The sequence below is a fragment of the Vipera berus genome, assembly GCF_964194415.1.
Source record: "Vipera berus genome assembly, chromosome: 4".
Lineage (NCBI taxonomy): Eukaryota > Metazoa > Chordata > Lepidosauria > Squamata > Viperidae > Vipera > Vipera berus.
Window position 1 is genome coordinate 100112265 of NC_138206.1, and position 18551 is coordinate 100130815.

At 38.6% G+C, this 18551-nt stretch overlaps 1 protein-coding gene across 3 annotated transcripts in view; it reads left to right on the plus strand.

The window, feature by feature from the left end:
* The window catches only part of UGGT2 (UDP-glucose glycoprotein glucosyltransferase 2), an 88423-nt gene that overhangs the window by 32913 nt on the left and 36959 nt on the right, over nucleotides 1-18551 (plus strand). For all 3 annotated transcript variants that reach the window (XR_014026302.1, XM_081326764.1, XM_081326763.1), the window contains exons 10-15: nucleotides 6525-6585; nucleotides 9923-10014; nucleotides 11536-11686; nucleotides 13211-13330; nucleotides 15216-15301; nucleotides 17323-17458. Coding sequence is in view for 2 of the 3 variants with exons in the window: in XM_081326764.1 (XP_081182890.1) it covers nucleotides 6525-6585; nucleotides 9923-10014; nucleotides 11536-11686; nucleotides 13211-13330; nucleotides 15216-15301; nucleotides 17323-17458 (646 nt within the window). In the remaining variant the exon portion in view is untranslated. The remainder of the gene's footprint in view (nucleotides 1-6524; nucleotides 6586-9922; nucleotides 10015-11535; nucleotides 11687-13210; nucleotides 13331-15215; nucleotides 15302-17322; nucleotides 17459-18551) is intronic.

Consider the following 18551-nt stretch of genomic DNA (forward strand, 5'->3'; position numbering starts at 1 on the left):
CCTCCATCTCCCATAGCATTCAATGCAACTGTTGAAGCTTCCAGGATAGAAAGTAAAATGTCTTCTTTGCCTCAACAAAATCAGTCTAGTTGCCTTTTCAAAAATTAAAACCACTTTTGGTACAACTATGACCTGGATGACTGAGAATCTTCATAGACAGTCTAGTATTTATTTCCAACCAGCATAACTATTGACAGAAGGTCAGTACTGTAGTGGGGGTTAGCTAGAGAGCAATCTAACTTGAAAACAGACAAAAACGTATAGTTAATATGGAACTACTTAATCTGGATGGAATACAATGTGAAATCAGGAGGCTACGAGTTCTAGTCTTGTCTTTGTCAAGGTTCCAACTGATAAGCCCAATGAAGTAAGCATAGCTGAAGTGAGCCAGTCTCTAATGTAAAACTTTATTGGGCAAATCATTTCGGAACAGATGAAAGGAAAACCAGCTCTGGTTATTTTACGCCTAAATTCTTATATTAAAAGTATAGAAATCTCCCTCCCCTATCTGGACCGAGATGCCCTACGCACAGTCACTCATGCGCTCGTGACCTCCCGTCTAGACTACTGCAACGCGCTCTACATGGGGCTGCCCTTGAGGACCACTCGGAGGCTTCAGCTGGTGCAGAATGCGGCCGTGCGAGTTGTGATGGGGGTTTCCCGATACTCCCATGTAACACCTCTACTCCGCGAGCTGCATTGGCTTCCGGTTGCCCTCCGGGTGAGATTCAAGGTGCTGGTGATGACCTATAAAGCCCTGAATGGCTTGGGTCCAGGATATCTGAGGGAACACCTGCTGCCAGCATCAAGCTCCCTTCGTCCAGTGCGCTCCCACAGGGAGGGTCTTCTCAGGGTGCCGCCGATAAAAGACTGTCGGCGGATAACACCCAGCGGAAGGGCCTTCTCTGTGGGTGCGCCTGCCCTCTGGAACCAACTGCCCGTGGAGCTTAGGACTGCCCCCGACCTTCGCACATTTCGCCGGGACCTGAAGACCTGGCTCTTTGAGCTCTCCGGCCCAGGCTGAGAATTTTTAACTGGGGTTTTTTAATTTTAGGGATAATTTAATCTTTTTAATTTGTTTTTAACTTTTGTACTGGTTGTTTTAAATACCCTGTAAACCGCCCTGTAAACTGAGAAGGAAATGGCAACCCACTCCAGTATCTTTGCCATGAAAACCCTATGGACAGTACCAAAAGGCAAAACGATATGACGCTGGAAGATGAGCCCCTCAGGTCGGAAGGCGTCCAATATGCTACTGGGGAAGAGCAGAGGGCTAGTACTAGTAGCGCCAGAAAGAATGAAGCGACTGGGCCAAAGCCGAAAGGACGCTCAGCTGTGGATGTGTCTGGTGGTGAAAGGAAAGTCCGATGCTGTAAAGATTTTTTCTCCATAGGAACCTGGAATGTAAGATCCATGAATCAAGGAAAGCTGGACGTGGTCAAACAAGAGATGACAAGACTGAACATCGACATCTTAGGTATCAGCGAACTAAAATGGACAGGAATGGGTGAATTTAATTCAGATGACCACCGGGTATACTACTGCGGGCAAGAATCCCTCAGAAGAAATGGAGTAGCCTTCATAGTCAATAAAAGAGTAGGAAAATCAATACTGGGATACAATCCTCAAAATGACAGAATGATCTCAGTTCGAATCCAAGGCAAACCATTCAATATCACAGTAGTCCAAGTCTATGCCCCAACCACCAGTGCTGAAGAGGATGAAATTGACCGGTTCTATGAAGCCCTACAGCACCTTATAGAACTAACACTAAAAAATGATGTCCTTATCATCATGGGGGATTGGAATGCTAAAGTAGGAAGCCAAAAGATAACCGGAATAACAGGCAAGTTTGGCCTTGGAGTACAAAATGAAGCAGGGCACAGGCTGATAGAATTTTGTCAAGAGAATACGATGGTCATAGCAAACACTCTTTTCCAACAACCCAAGAGACGGCTCTACACATGGACATCACCAGACGGTCATCACAGAAATCAGATTGACTATATGCTCTGCAGCCAAAGATGGAGAAGCTCTATACAGTCAGTAAAAACAAGACCAGGAGCTGACTGTGGCTCAGACCATGAGCTTCTCCTTGCAAAGTTTAAGCTTAAACTGAAGAAAGTAGGGAAAAGCACTAGGCCACTCAGGTATGAATTAAATCATATCCCTGTTGAATATACAGCAGAGGTGACAAATAGATTTAAGGAATTAGATCTGATAGACAGAGTGCCTGAAGAACTATGGACAGAGGTTCGCGACATTGTACAACAGGTAGCAACCAAAACCATCCCAAAGAAAAAGAAATGCAAGAAAGCAAAATGGCTGTCTGAGGAAGCTTTGCAAATAGCTAAGGAAAGGAGGGAAGCGAAAGGCAAGGGAGAAAAACATAGATATGCCCAATTGAATGCAGAATTCCAGAGAATAGCTAGAAGAGATAAGAATGCCTTCTTAAATGAACAGTGCAAAGAAATAGAAGAAAACAATAGAATAGGGAGGACCAGAGATCTTTTCAAGAAAATTGGAGAGATGAAGGGAACGTTTAATGCAAAAATGGGCATGATAAAGGACCAAAATGTCAGGGACCGAACAGAGGCAGAAGAGATTAAGAAGAGGTGGCAAAATTACACAGAAGAACTATACAAGAATGAGCTTAATGTCCCTGATAATCACAATGAGGTGGTCACTGACCTCGAGCCAGACATCCTAGAATGTGAAGTGAAGTGGGCCTTAGAAAAGCTGAGCAACAACAAAGCTAGTGGAGGTGACAGTATTCCAGCTGAGCTATTCAAAATCTTAAAAGACAGTGCAGTAAAAGTGCTACACTCAATTTGCCAGCAAATTTGGAAAACTCAACAGTGGCCACAGGATTGGAAAAGATCAGTTTACATTCCAATTCCAAAGAAAGGCAGTGCCAAAGAATGTTCAAACTATCGCAACATTGCACTCATTTCTCATGCTAGTAAAGTCATGCTTAAAATCCTACAAGCTAGACTTCAGCAGTATGTGGATCGAGAACTACCAGAAGTACAGGCAGGATTTCGAAGAGGCAGAGGAACTAGAGATCAAATTGCCAACATACGCTGGATCATGGAGAAAGCTAGGGAGTTCCAGAAAAACATCTACTTCTGCTTCATTGACTATGCTAAAGCCTTTGATTGTGTGGATCATAACAAACTGTGGCAAGTTCTTAAAGAGATGGGAGTACCAGACCATCTTATTTGTCTCTTGAGAAACCTATATGCGGGCCAAGAAGCAACAGTGAGAACTGGACACGGAACCACTGATTGGTTCAAAATTGGGAAAGGAGTCCGGCAAGGCTGTATACTGTCGCCCTGCCTATTTAACTTATATGCAGAGCACATCATGAGAAAGGCAGGGCTAGATGAATCAAAAGTTGGAATTAAGATTGCCGGAAGAAATATCAACAACCTAAGATACGCAGATGATACCACTCTAATGGCAGAAAGTGAAGAAGAACTAAAGAGCCTCTTGTTGCGGGTGAAGAAGGAGAGTGCAAAACTTGGGTTGAAACTTAACATTAAGAAAACCAAGATCATGGCATCTGGCCCTCTCAATTCCTGGCAAATAGATGGGGAAGAAATGGAGGTAGTGACAGATTTTATTTTCCTGGGCTCCAAGATCACTGCAGATGGGGACTGTAGCCAAGAAATTAAAAGACGCTTGCTCCTGGGGAGGAAAGCCATGACAAATCTAGACAGCACACTAAAAAGCAGAGACATCACCCTGTCAACAAAAGTGCGTATAGTCAAGGCTATGGTCTTCCCAGTTGCAATGTATGGCAGTGAAAGTTGGACCATAAGAAAGGCTGAGCGCCAAAGAATTGAGGCCTTTGAACTATGGTGCTGGAGAAGACTCCTGCGAGTCCCTTGGACTGCAAGGCGATCAAACCGGTCAGTCCTAGAGGAGATCAATCCTGACTGCTCTTTAGAAGGCCAGATCCTGAAGCTAAAACTCAAATACTTTGGCCACCTAATGAGAAGGAAGGACTCACTGGAGAAAAGCCTAATGCTGGGAAAGATCGAGGGCAATAGAAGAAGGGGACGACAGAGAATGAGGTGGCTGGATGGAGTCACTGAAGCAGTAGGCGTGAGCTTAAATGGACTCCAGAAGATGGTAGAGGACAGAAAGGCCTGGAGGAATGTTGTCCATAGGGTCGCGATGGGTCGGACACGACTTCGCAGCTAACAACAACAACAAACCGCCCTGAGTCCTTCGGGAAAGGGCGGTCTATAAATCTAATAAAATAAAATAAATAAATAAATTAGTGCAGGTCACATTATAAGTCAGAGAATTATTATGAGAGAATGTCCTTAGTTCTCAGACAACAAATCTTGAAAGTCCTTGGTTCTCATGAACTGGCCTCTCTATATCAGAAGTTTCAATTCCATTCTTCCCTCCCTTCCCCCCAAGTTTGTAGGCAAGCTAAGAAGCAATAATGGCTGACACTGCATAGGTGTTCTTCAGGCTTGACAGTCTTAGTCACAAACCTGTTTGGGTGATGCTTTCAGCCCTAGAAAGAAAAAAACTGGCAAACCAGTTCCAAAAAAAGGCAGGGAGTCAAAATTGACTGAAGGTACCATTTTTTCCCCTCCATTGCTTCTACACCACCACTGTTTGCTAAACAGATGTTCAGTGTACAGGTACCAGTGACCTAATTTCACACCAACTGCTAGCCTCCGTCTTTCAGCAGCATCTCCTTATTGCTTGCACCTAAGGAAGGCTGCTCACCACCATCAGCACCAACCCTAATAGGCCCATGGATATCTGTAGGGCATATGGGGGAGGGGGAGGGGTAATAGGGCTCTCTGCTATTGTGCCATCAGAAGTTGGGAGAAAGAAATTGAACAAGATGTGCAACACTGAATTTTCATTCCAGTTGCTGATTGGATGTAGAGAGCAAATGCTAAAATCGGAGATCAGATATTAGATAAACAGTCATTAAAAGCTTGCGATGACTGTACCACTGCTTATGAGTGGCACTAGATTGCTTTTTCTCTAGCCAAAATAAATGCATTTCCCTCCAATTGACTGGAGAGGGGAAAATATCCTAACACAGAGCATGTGCGTCCATGAATATAAATATTAATTTAGTATTTATTTTCTGCATAATGATTGCATACAGTTACTCATTATTGCATATCCAGGTAGGTCAGGAACTGAATTTATAAATTCCTGAAAAATAAATTTCCACATATAGGCCATGTAGATGGTAGCGGCCGAGTGGTTAGAATGCAGTATTGCAAGCTAATTCTTCTGACTGCCAGCGGTTTGGCAGTTTGAGTCTCACCGGCTCAAGGATGCTCAGCCTTCCATCCTTCCAAGGTCGGTAAAATGATTGTTTACCCCCAGACTGTTGGGGGTAATTTGCTGACTCTGTAAACCCCTTAGAGAGGGCTATAAAGCACTGTGAAGCGGTATATAAGTCTAAGTGCTATTGCTATTGTTTTTCCCCCCCTACATAGTCCCTTAATATGCTCCCAATTCTAGCCATAGAATTAGTTTCTTCACTGTCTTCTTGGTGCCTGGTCAACAGCAAAGTCCATAATAAGTTAAAACTACATGTTGACTCCTACTTTATTAAAATGGGCTTATGAGAACATTGTGTTTGATAAGGTTTAATTTTGACAGTAGTTTCATTAAGTGCCCCGTTACTGTTGTATTTTTTTTTAGTGGGTCAATAACCTAGAAAGGGATGCTATGTATAACAGGTGGCTTTCAAGTTTTCAGGAACTTCTCAAACCAGCATATGCAGGAATGTGCTGACTCTGTAAACCGCTTAGAAAGGGCTGTCAAGCACTGTGAAGTGTTATATATGTCTAAGTGCTATTGCTATGTATATTAAAGGATGTTGCAAAATTTTGATCAACTGCCATTTGTGCACAGGAAAATGGAATGGAATGGAACAGAACAGAACAGAACAGAACAGAACAGAATAGAATAGAATTCTTTATTGGCCAAGTGTGATTGGATACACAAGGAATTTGTCTCCAGTATATAAGCTCCCAGTGTACATACGTACAAGCAACTAGGGTTAATTCATAATCATAAAATATAATCATCATTAATCATAAGATACAAACTCAATGATAGTCATGGGATACTAAATAAGCAAACAATATAAATCATAAAAGGATACTAAATAAAGGCAATCAATATAAATCATGAGATACAACAAAGTTATAGTCATAAGAAGCTAAGGAAATAGGTAATAGGCAAGATCTGTGCAATTATTTTGGATAATCTAAAATAGTCTAATATAGTAGCAAATTGCCATTAAATTTATCTAGGAACTTGATATTTCTATTCTCATAAGGGTAGTGTGTAGAGGAGGAAAAGAGCACATGAGTCCAATGTAGAACACTTTTCAGCCATGTAGTTTTATAACCATAGTTTAGTGTTAACATCCACACTGTGCTGTGATGTGCTTTATTGATGAATAAATATTTAAACCCAGAACAATTACTGTACCTAGTAATTTCTTCATATTTTTTTTTATCCAGATCCTTGACCAGGGTGCTAGTAAACCAACAAATGAGAAAAGAAATAGAAGAAAATCAAAAGGTTTGTACTTACTCTTTTTAAAATATGAAATGAAAGAATTTACTGTCTACTGTTATGGTAAGAGATGAGAGTCAGTTTGGGGAAATGGTTTAGGCATCAGGATAGAAACTGGGAGATGGTAAGTTCTAGTATTGTACAAAATCCGCTAGGTAATCTTGGGCCAATCACTTTCTCTCAGTCCTAGAAAGGAGACGATGGCAAACTACTTCTGAAAAATCTTAACCACCCCCCCCCCCACAAAAAATAAAAATAATGCAGGGACGTTTCCAGGTATCTCTTAAAAATTGGAGATGATTGAACAGAAGAAAACAAAAACTTTAGGAAATATTTTGCTACTGTGCAAGTTTAAAAAAAGTAAGAATTCCAACATGTTCATTTTTTAGAAAAAAAATTTAGCTTGGTATTCAATTATTGCTCATTTCATCTCTCATTTCATCTTTCTCCCTAGATTAATGTATATCTTTATTTCCAAACTCCAGAACAGCTGCAGTTCCCCGTAAAACGAGTGCTAAAAATCAAGAGCATGAATATTCCAGTGAGGATTTCATGGGTTGAGATTTAGCTCTGGACTGAACAGCTTTAATTGACTTCTGAAGTTAAACATAAATTACTTACCATTTGTTCCCTCTGGGGACTTTATGCAATGATTTTTTTGAAGATGTAAAAAGTGTTGGTTCCTAATGAATAGTGCTTTTAAATTTTCTGTTATTTTAGTACTTTGTGTTTCAATGGCATTGACCACCACCATTCATGAAAGTAGCCTCTTTATGAATGCATTTCAGAATATTCTGATATTTGTGATAGCTATTTCCTTTTCTTATATGGTCTCAATTCTTTGGATAGCCTTCTTCAGCTTAGCAGTCTCCAAATCTCCTACTATACCATTATTGAAAGCCAGAGCAAGCATTGTTTAGAGATTATGGAATTAAAAATTCAATAAATCTAAAGGGCACTTGGTTTAGAAAAGCTCGCTTAGGAAATATATAGTCACCACTTTGGTTTTTGCCTGTCATTCGTTCAAGAAGACGTTTCGCTTCCTACCCCGTGTTGGGAAAAACACAACAACAAAATCCTCACTTTAGGATCCAGAGGTTTATTTAAATTTAACACACAAATTCAGTACTTACATTTCAACAACTTATTGCAGTGAGGGCCAAATGCACCAGCAGTCATTAAGTGTGACGGCTTAGTGGCCAAATGGCAATGCCCCTATCTTTCGAGGCACATTTTATACCTTAGTACTTAGAACCACCCATTAGCCATCCCATTTCCTTTTTCTTGTTAAAACCATCAACAGGTGACTTTCTGGAAAAGTATCTTCACTAGTTCCTTTTTCCTGGAACTGACCACCTGGGTTAGTTTCCTGTTCTTCCTTTGTTGCCCTGGCTAGTGAGCCAGTTTCCTGTTCTTCCTTGACTTTGCTCTTACCACTACTTTCCTCACTACTGTTTCTACATGTGTCATTGCAGAAGGTTTATCCATGAACAAGGCTCAGTTCCTTAATTCTTGTACTTTCTTGTTCCTTGTTCTTTTTACATGAGGAAATGTGTGCTGACCACAATCTTTCACCATCTACTTCAAAGCTCATAATTCCTTCTTTTGCTAAGTATTTCTCAACAGACACCGGCCTTTATTTTAATTGGCTGTCAAAGAAGTATGTTTGATTTAATCAGAAAGAATTATTGATATATATATATTTTCTTTCACACCTGGAAGCCTCATTAGTTGTATCGGAAGCTATGGGATATGGAAGAACAGTTACTGACAATTATTGTCCTTCCATCTCCCGTAGAATACAACACAACTGTTGAAGCTTTCAGGATAGGAAGTAAAATGTCTTCTTTTCCTCAACAAAATCAGTCCAGTTGTCTTTTTAAAAATAAAAAAAAAACACTTTTGGTACAACTATGACCTGGATGAGTGAGAATCTTCATAGTCAGTCTAGTTTAGTACTTATTTCCAAACAGCATAACTATTGACAGAAGATCATGACTGTGGAGGAGATTGGCTGGAGAGCAATGTAACTTGATAACAGAAAAAAGCGGATAGTTAATATGGAGCTACTTAATATGGATGGAATATAATGTGAAAGCTCAGCTACCATTTTTTAAATGTTTATTGCAATTACTTATATCTTTCACAACAGAGGTTATTTACATGAAGCTTTATAACGAACTGAAATTATCATAATTACTTATTTGTTACTATATCAAATACAATTCTTCTGACTGAAGCATTTAAAAAAAACAAACATCAGAATTGAGATTATTTCATCATATGCCTTTAAATAATTTTGATTTAATATGAGAAAGTAAAGAAACATAATTTTGTCCAGGTTTAGTCTTCCCATTGAGAAAGATGGAGTAATGTCCTTCAGACTGAATCATGGTAGGATAAAATAGGGGCAGAGTCAGCCTTTCAAAACTACTATCCTCCAGGTATGGATTCCCTGTGAATGCTTGGAATTGTAGCCAAATACATCCAGAAGGGTCTAGGACAGCTTGCTGCAGCCAACTCACCATAGTCAACTCACCACGGCCATTTTGTCGTGGTCAACTTGCCATAGCCAACTCACCCCAGGACATCTTGCTGCGGAACAAGAGTTACCCTAATATCAAAGAAATGGTGGAATATAATAATTAAAGAAAGGATGCCAAAGGAGGGACAAAATGAAATGTGAATGACAAAAATTATAAATTTTTAATTATTTTAAATAATTAAATTGAATTGTTGAATTGTTTCGCAGTGAGTTGTCACGTGGCATGTTGGCCATAGTGAGTTGTCCTGTGGCAAATTGGCCCTGGTGAGCTGGCTGTGGCAAATTGGCTGTGTGAATTGACCATGGCGAGTTGGCCAAGGCGAGTTGTCGTATTCAGTATTCCAGAAGGCTTTGGGTTGGAGAAGGCTAGGACAGATAAAACCAGGAATTTCAGCAAGGATTTTTAAAATTTTAGATTTAAGAAAGAGAAAGGAGCTGTCCTAATTTGTTCAGATAATTGGGATACATTTCATGACAAATGCTGAATGTAAATTTGTTGTCTATAATTTGTCAAAGCAGTTTTAAACCTATCTGAGGGAAACTGTGAATGTGTAAATATCATTAATCTTCTAAAATCTCATTAAGGAATGTTGAGTATCAGATTTGTTTTGCAGAAATCAAGAATGTCTCCTTATCTTGAAAAATAAATAGGATGTTAAAATTGATTCATTTCAAATGAATATAACGTTCCTCCCATTTGAAGTATGTTGATATCCCATTTGTTTGCTTGTTTTTTGTTTTTGTTTTTTGTTTTAAATGGCTAGTTAATTCATGGTAAACTTTTCCTTTCTTTTACAGCGTCTGCATGAATCTCTTGAACTTAAGCCTGGTGAAGCACGTTTATTTTTAAATGGCCTTCCAATAGATGTGGATCTTCGAGATCCCTTTAGGTATTTTAAGTATTTTGCAGCTTGGTTACCATCCAGAATGCTCAGTAATCTGTATTTAACTACTCATTACTCCAAGACAAATGTTAATATCTTGTTCTGTAATGAATAGTTCAGAATGGGAAACAACAAATTGTTGGTGAATGCTGTTAACTTAATTTATTACATCATCTCCTTTAGTGTCCCAAACAGTAATTGTTCAAATCAGTATTGCAAGTGTAAGATGACAGTCCTAAAAACCAAAGAAATGGCATTCAGTATGTGAAACTTCTTACCATATTCATATCCAATAGAGCTGTATATTAGTAAAACCCATTTTCCTGTGGCGATGCTTAGGATTTCCAGCTCCCCAAATTTGGCCTTGCAGAATAGGAATTACAGTCCCAACATACCTGGAGCATTCACTATTGAGAAAGCTATACTAGTTTGAGCTTCTTTTTGCCCCTTTAAAGCTGCAATGCAGGTAGTCCTCAGTTAATGACTGTACATTCAGTGCCCATTCAGAGTTGTGATGGTGCTGAATGAGTGGTACTTACAACCAGTCATCATAGATCCTTTTGTTGCAGCATCCTCGAGGTCTCGTGATTGCCCTTTGCGATCTTCCTTCTCAGGTTCCCTTCCGAAGGGAAGGTCACAAGTCCCATTGCTCTTTTCCCAGAGGAGCTGCTATGGAGTACAAGATCCCTGTAGTGCTCATCTGCCAGCGGTACCCCAGATCCACATTATGTAGTGCATGTATGCCTAGCTGTGCTTGCACAGTGCCACAGCACAACCACACCTGTCCATTCTTGCTTGTGCAGCACTGCAGCATCCCATCGCCCACCTACCTGTAGTAACACACCACCTTTCAACCAACCCTAAGTGAAAGAACACTTCTTCCCATATATACTTATAAGAGCCGTGGTGGAAGAGTGGCAGTCAGTAGGCTAATTCTGCTGACTGACGACTGCCAGCAGTTCGGCAGTTCGATCCTGCCCGGCTCAAGGTTGACTCAGCCTTCCATCCTTCCGAGGTCGGTAAAATGAGGACTCAGATAGTTGGGGGCAATATGCTGACTCTGTAAACCACTTAGGCAGGGCTGTAAAGCATTATATAAGTCTAAGTGCTATTGCTATTGCTACTATGGAGGATAACTGTACAGTGTTTTCAGTATCAAGCAAAAATATACTGCTCAAAAAAATAAAGGGAACACAAAATAAGACATCCTACTATTAAATACAGTACATTGTGTTGTTTAAGTTTTCCCTTTATTTTTTTGAGCAGTATATTTTGTTTTTCAAAGCCTTTGAATAATAATACTCCGGTGACCTTAAATTCCAATTGCTGCTTGATCTGTGTGATTGTTATGTTATTCCTCAAGGTGCTTTGTTGAGAAAGGAACCCAGCTATTTACCAGGTACCAGTGGCGGTGGGGCGGTGGGAGAGAAAGGCAGCCAGCAGCAGATGGAATATTTTTTCTTTCTTTAGCTATTATTCTTTGGATTATTCTGTACAGTATTACATATAAAATATGTTTGTCCAAAGCATTTTAGAAACTCTGAAGATAGAAGGAAAAGCAATGCATGTTCTTCACTCCCTTGGAATTAAGGAAGATTTTCCGAGTAAATTCATGAGATTAGCTTCCCAATCTCAGGATGCATCTTACGCATTAGACATTCGTCACTCAGCAATTGTAGTAAGTGATATTTTTGTGCATATGAGTCTTTAAAGTGCCACTAGATCCTTGGTTTCAGTTATAATGTATAAATGCTGTGATGCCTTTGGAAGCAACTTTATTTAATCTGGAAAATTTGGACTATTTACGGAGCAGTACTAGGAAGCAAAATGGCACTTTTCTGCCATTTCCAGAGTTTTGGAGGTTTCTGCTGCTTAACAGAAATTGAGGAGAAAGTAGTCTTTATTTAGATACTTTTAAAAACAATTCTTTTCTTGTTAATTTTCCTGTTAATTTTAGTAGGAAATACCAATGCTAGTAGGTAGTATATAAATTGGCATAGGGAGGGATTCCTTTCTGGGATCATGTAGAAAAAAAAATATTTCTGGAAGTAAGGTTCATTCTACTCAGGCCTTAGAATGCTCTGTTGGGGCTACCCCTTCTGGAAGTACCATTAAAGATTGATTTATGTCACCTGAATGGCATCTTTTTTATTCTTTAAATGTTACTTTTCTGCTGTGTTAAGGAAACACATTCCAACTGGGGTCACACATTTCACAAAGCCATTATTTCTTTAAATATCTTTATTGAATAAACTACGTAATTTTGGCTGGAGTTATACAACATGTCTTGATACATACAGGACACCAAGCCAAAATAAATAAACTTATCAGGTTGGTGTAAAAGCAGCCTAAGTATTATCCCAATAAAAATTATCAGAATCTGAGGTGAATGGTTCTTACATAGAAAAGGAAGGAAAGAAGGAAGGAAGGAAGGAAGGAAGGAAGGAAGGAAGGAAGGAAGGAAGGAAGGAAGGAAAGAAAGAAAGAAAGAAGGAAAGAAAGAAAGAAAGAGAAAGAAAGAAAGAAAGAAAGAAAGAAAGAAAGAAAGAAGAACAAACTTCACTGGGTGGTGAGAGGGGCTCTAGATGGTTAATGAAGCCATTCTGCATAGGTATTTGCTACTTAATAACATATGCTCCCCTATAAATGCCCATACAATTGCAGCCCAAATGATCCAGCTCTTTTTTCATTGTGTTAGCATCTCTAAAACTGGTCATCACTGAGCCCTCGTGGATCAGTGGTTAGAATGCATAGAATGCAGTACTGCAGGTTAATTCTTCTGACTCTCAGCTGCCAGCAGTTTGGCAGTTCAAGTCTCACCGGCTCAAGGTTGACTCAGCCTTCCATCCTTCTAAGGTTGGTAAAATGAGGACCCAGATTGTTGGGGGCAATAGGCTGACTCTTTAAACCACTTAAGAGAGGGCTGTAAAGCACTGTGAAGCGGTATATAAGTCTAAGTGCTGTTGCTCTTGTTTTTTCCCCCCTACATAGTCCCTTAAATATGCTCCCAATTCTAGCCATAGAATTAGTTTCTTTACTGTCTTCCAGGTGCCTGGTCAACAGCAAAGCCCATAATAAGTTAAAACTACAACATGTTGACTACTATTTTATTAAAATGGGTTTATGAGAACACTGTGTTTGATAAGGTTTGATTTTGATGGTAGTTTCATTAAGTGCCCCACTACTGTTGTATTTTTTTTAGTGGGTCAATAACCTAGAAAGGGATGCTATGTATAACAAGTGGCCTTCAAGTTTTCAGGAACTTCTCAAACCAGCATATGCAGGAATGATGCGACAGATTAGACGGAATTTATATAATATGGTAAGTAGTGAAATATGTCTGTGTGTCTTTGTGTGGTTGAGAAAATAATGTGTGCATACTTTTAAATATTTTTAGTAGGGATATATTTGAATTACATCTTTGTATACAAAAAACACAGAAAGCCCTTCCTTAGCACATTTTATTCAGCTATTCACTTATCCATACATTGTAGTTATGAGTGCATCACTGAAATGATTGCGAAGTGTATCCAGCAGTGTACCTATGATGACACTTACAGAAGCACAGCCATACTTTGACAGCATTTTCCTACTGCATTTAGCAATGGATGTTTCACCATGATTTATAGAATAGATCACAATTTGTGAGGTAGACTTGTGAGCTTTGTCTTTACATCTGACTGGAATATGTGTGTTAATTTGCATACTGTCGACTACCAAGGTCTCTCAGCAAATTGTGTTTTTTAGAGAGCCTAACAAGTCTAATTCTGTGGTACAAGAAAGCCTGCAAATTTCACGACTATATTGAAACCACTGTATCTTAGATGGCATATAATTTATTTAATTTAGTGTTATAAACTTACATTCAAATACCGTTTTCACTAAAAGTTATTCTACCAGCATACATTTGAGAGAACCAGTGTGTGATAGCATGCCGAGTGAGGTCCCTAGGTTTGATTTTCATGTTTAATTGAGTAAATTCAATTGTTAGGATTCATTCCAAGCTTTTAAAATTTCAGTTCAGGCCCAGTTTCTTTTGCTTCTGTGTTGAATTGAGGGCAAACACTGTGGTCTAAAATATTAATAGTATTTGAATCAATTCTTTCTGAAGTGATAAATGTCAGGCATGAACAACTAGACTCACATATATAAAGTACAAATTAGTTACTTTATTGGTCAATTCCTATTTCACACCAATCTTCTCAGGCTGGAAACTTTCCCCTGGGAAAGATTAGATAAAGTCCAATGGCATTCAAGCGGGGGGGGGAGGTGTTCAGACCTGGTCTTCTTGTTGCCAAAGAACCTCATATTAAGGACTCCAAACTAACTCCTCTTTGTCCCTTCCTCCTGACTGGGATGGTTCCTCTCCAATGTAAATTTGTATCTGTACATGATAATTCCCAAAATTTTCTTCTCTTCAAGAAGCTTCTATCCACTTTGATTACAAATATGTCAGTGGCCTGGAAAGATTTTTCTCTCTGCCATCAGTATCAAAGAAAAATATCAAGAAAACTCTCAGAAGATTCAATAATGGGAGCCTACCATTCTAATTTGATTAGTAATCAGGCACAGTTAGTTAGTAATCAGAAAATTGTCACTTCAGAATCATTTGTGTAATTAACCCCAAAAGAAGTCCATCTAAGTCGTGCAGCAAAAATCAAACATAAATATACTATAGTTTAAAATAACATCTTATGCTGTAGCAAAAATAATAGAATAAAGTAAAAGGAAACAATGGATTTTCAGAACTTCTATAAATACCACAGTGGGAGAGCCAGTCACACATTCCCCGGAGTTGTAGCCACCATTATTGATAAGCTTCTGTCCCTACAGTATATTAGTAGAGGAATGAATGTTAAAGGTGGGAATCTGAGCAGATTCTTTAGTCCAGATCTTAAATATATGTTAAAGCTTAAACAGTTTTTCAAATAATCTGTTCCAAACCATTTATGTTTCTAAAGGTTCAAATTGCAATTTTATCGGCCCCCAAGACATGCAAGTAAGTAGAGCAGCTGGCACAGAAATGGCATAATGGGTTCTAACTATCTGGTCCTATTGAGTGCATGAATCAGGACACTCTGCGCCAACTGACGTTTCCAGTTTATCCTTGAATGCTTCCTTGGGGCTTTCATTGTACAGGAGTAGAGGTAATAGAAGGTATGAAGAGAGTATAAATCATGGGTGTATAAAATGTTCTTCTCTTGTAGGTCCTTTTTATTGACCCTCTCCAGGAAGAAGCAGCTGGCTTCATTAAACTAATTGAATTAATCTACACTCAAAAAGTACCTCTAAGGTAAATTAACACTGAAATTCTATCTGAGATTAAAATAGTAAAGGAATTTCTCTTCCTTGTCTTCATTTTATGAATTGTAGCAAAAAAAAAACAACAACTATAGAGTTAGTACAATGTTATGCTGTATAATTTCCCTATATGAGTATTGATTAATACAAAAGGGAGGAGAGCTTGGGCAACATATATCCATCGATGTTCAATCCTTCATGATTCATTAATTGCAATTTCTCAACAAGTCAACAAAATAGAAATGAGAGATTTTAATACATTGATGGGTATTTATTCTAGGTAAATACTATATTTCCATAGATTTCAGTTATTTCTGTTGAACAGGTAGTATGTCTCTAAATGTAACTGCATTTAAATGGATACAAGAAAAACATATTCTTTAAGAACTTTAATATCATAGCTTCATTATAAAACTGTTCCACGATCAGTCTGCATTCATCTTTCTAGTTCTATTTACAAAAGAGTTCCCCACAAACTTACAAGCTTTCTGGTATGTTGAGACTTAATTCTGAAGGATTCCCGAATCACACTGTGCAGGAATTTTGAAAGTTCAATGTATCTATAGAATTAGTATAAAAAAGGCTACTCTAGAGCAGTCTAGAATATTTGTTCTACCATTGGAATATTAATATATATTTATGTGTATGTATTTAAATAGGATTATATATATTTTGTTGTTAGCTGCGAAGTTGTGTCTGACCCATCGTGACCCCATGAACGTTCCTCCAGGCCTTCCTGTCCTCTACCATCTTCTGGAGTCCACCCAAGCTCATGCCTACTGCCTCAGTGACTCCATCCAGCCACCTCATTCTCTGTCGTCCCCTTCTTCTATTGCCCTCGATCTTTCCCAGCATTAGGCTCTTCTCCAGTGAGTCCTTCCTTCTCATTAGGTGGCCAAAGTATTTGAGTTTTAGCTTCAGGATCTGGCCTTCTAAAGAGCAGTCGGGATTGATCTCCTCTAGGACTGACCGGTTTGATCGCCTTGCAGTTCAAGGGACTCGCAGGAGTCTTCTCCAGCACCATAGTTCAAAGGCCTCAATTCTTTGGCGCTCAGCCTTTCTTATGGTCCAACTTTCACTGCCATACATTGCAACTGGGAAGACCATAGCCTTGACTATATGCACTTTTGTTGACAGGGTGATGTCTCTTTTTTTTTAGTGTGCTTTCTAGATTTGCCACGGCTTTCCTCCCCAGGATCAAGCGTCTTTTAATTTCTTGGCTACAGTCCCCATCTCTGTATGTATGTGATTGCAGGTATTCTCTGCTCCTATCCAGTTCCTCATATTTTTAATTTGATTCTACCCAACTGGAAATATAAGTATGCAAAAACTATTTATTTGCACGCACATGCGCGCACGCACACACACAAATAAATAGTTTTTGCATACTTATATTTCCAGTTGGGTAGAATCAAATTAAAAATATGAGGAACTCGATAGGAGCAAAGAATACTTGCAATCACTTTCAGCAATGTTGGGCAGGTTGTTAATGTTTGACAGAATGGCTCCTCCAGGTCAAAATGTCAAAATTTCAGCTAGAGAGACAATTTCTATAGGCATTCATTATACTAAAACTGAGAAATATTGATGAATTTAAGGATGAATTTATACATTCATAAAGACGAGTAATGATAAAAGCAATCCCAAATAATTTATCTCCTGTAATTTTGGAAATTCAAACCATGGTATGGTTCTCATCAGTCATTTGAAGAAACTTTCCTTTGGGACTTTACATTTTATCAAAGGTAATTCTATTAGATTGGCACAAAATATTAACTTTGTATTCATTTTAATATTTTTGAGTCTTGCTGGAAGATTATGACTTATCTTTCTTGATGAAGACCTAACTGACATGTTTTAACCTGGGTTTTTTTTTTAGTACAGATTGGAACCTGCAACTTCATCCTGGAACACGCCTTCATTCGTGTTTTTTAGTATGGCTATATTTAATCTGTTTTCAGTAGTTAAATGTGGTTTTGCCGTTCTCACAAGATTTTTCTTCTTCTTGAGCAGACTTGGCTTTGTTTTCATCTTAAATACTGATGAAGTGGTTGATGGAAATGAGGATGCAGGAGTTGCCCTGTGGAGAGCTTTTAACTTTATTGCAGATGAAGTGGATATCCCTCAAGCTTTTGTCTCCATACTTTATGTTAGTGTTTGTAAGAAGATTAAAATATTGCTTTATTTAAGGTTAGCCTTACTTTCTTTGAGATGCAAAATAGCCATAGGATAGCATTGCTAAAAACCTCTGTGACTCTGGGCAGTTTGCAAATAATCATGCACATAAATTGAGATGCAGAGACAGGAAGTGTCACATATATAAGGTGTATAAAGAATATCTCAAAGCCAATGGGCATTATGACATATCTTTCTGTATTCCATGGTAGGGCAAAATATGAAACTTAATGAAGAAAAAAAATCCCAGCAGAAGTGAATGGAGTATCCATATTAGACATACAATATCCTTTGTATAAACCCATATTGTAGTTCTTTTTATAAGGTCCAGGCATGTGGCCAACCTAAATATTGAGGGAGAAACAAGAAAGGAAGGAAGTGGGATAGGCTGGATTTGATCTTTTAAAGATAATATACATTTTTAAAAAGGCTGTGAAATTATAGGAAGAAGACACTCCATAGACCTTCCATTGAGTAATTGCACAGTTCTACTAAAATTCGCTTGCTATAGATTCAGGACCAACAAAATAAAATACCATGTATAATTCTTTATTATATTTGCTATTATATGATGTTCAATAGTAATGTTCACTATTTGAGATGACTTACGGTAAATGGATATTGTTGGCTATTCAGGCTATCAGTCCTTATAACAGTGATTTCAAGTTAAGTTAAATTAAATTAAATTAAATTGTTGTCATTTAAATCAAAATGACAACAATAGAAAGCAATGTTTTGACATTCATTGGTGAACCCTTGAGCAGAGCAGCCTAGATGCAAGGTCATCTGGATTTGGAAAAATAGTAGGGAAGGGAGAGAGTTAACCAATGTGAGTGTTTTCTCTGGAGGAGGCTGATTCCTTTTCTAAGGAGGAATAAAGGTGTTACAATAATATTTGTTAGATATTCCATCGGTTAGTAATTGCTGGCTATGATTTCTTAAGATAAGAGTTCAGGCTAGTGAATTCCCAATCCAGAGCACCAGTTTCTTTATGATTTGCCTTCTATTCTGTCCATGACCTTCCTAGAAGCCTCAGGCACATCATCAAGATAAATCCGTCTACCTCA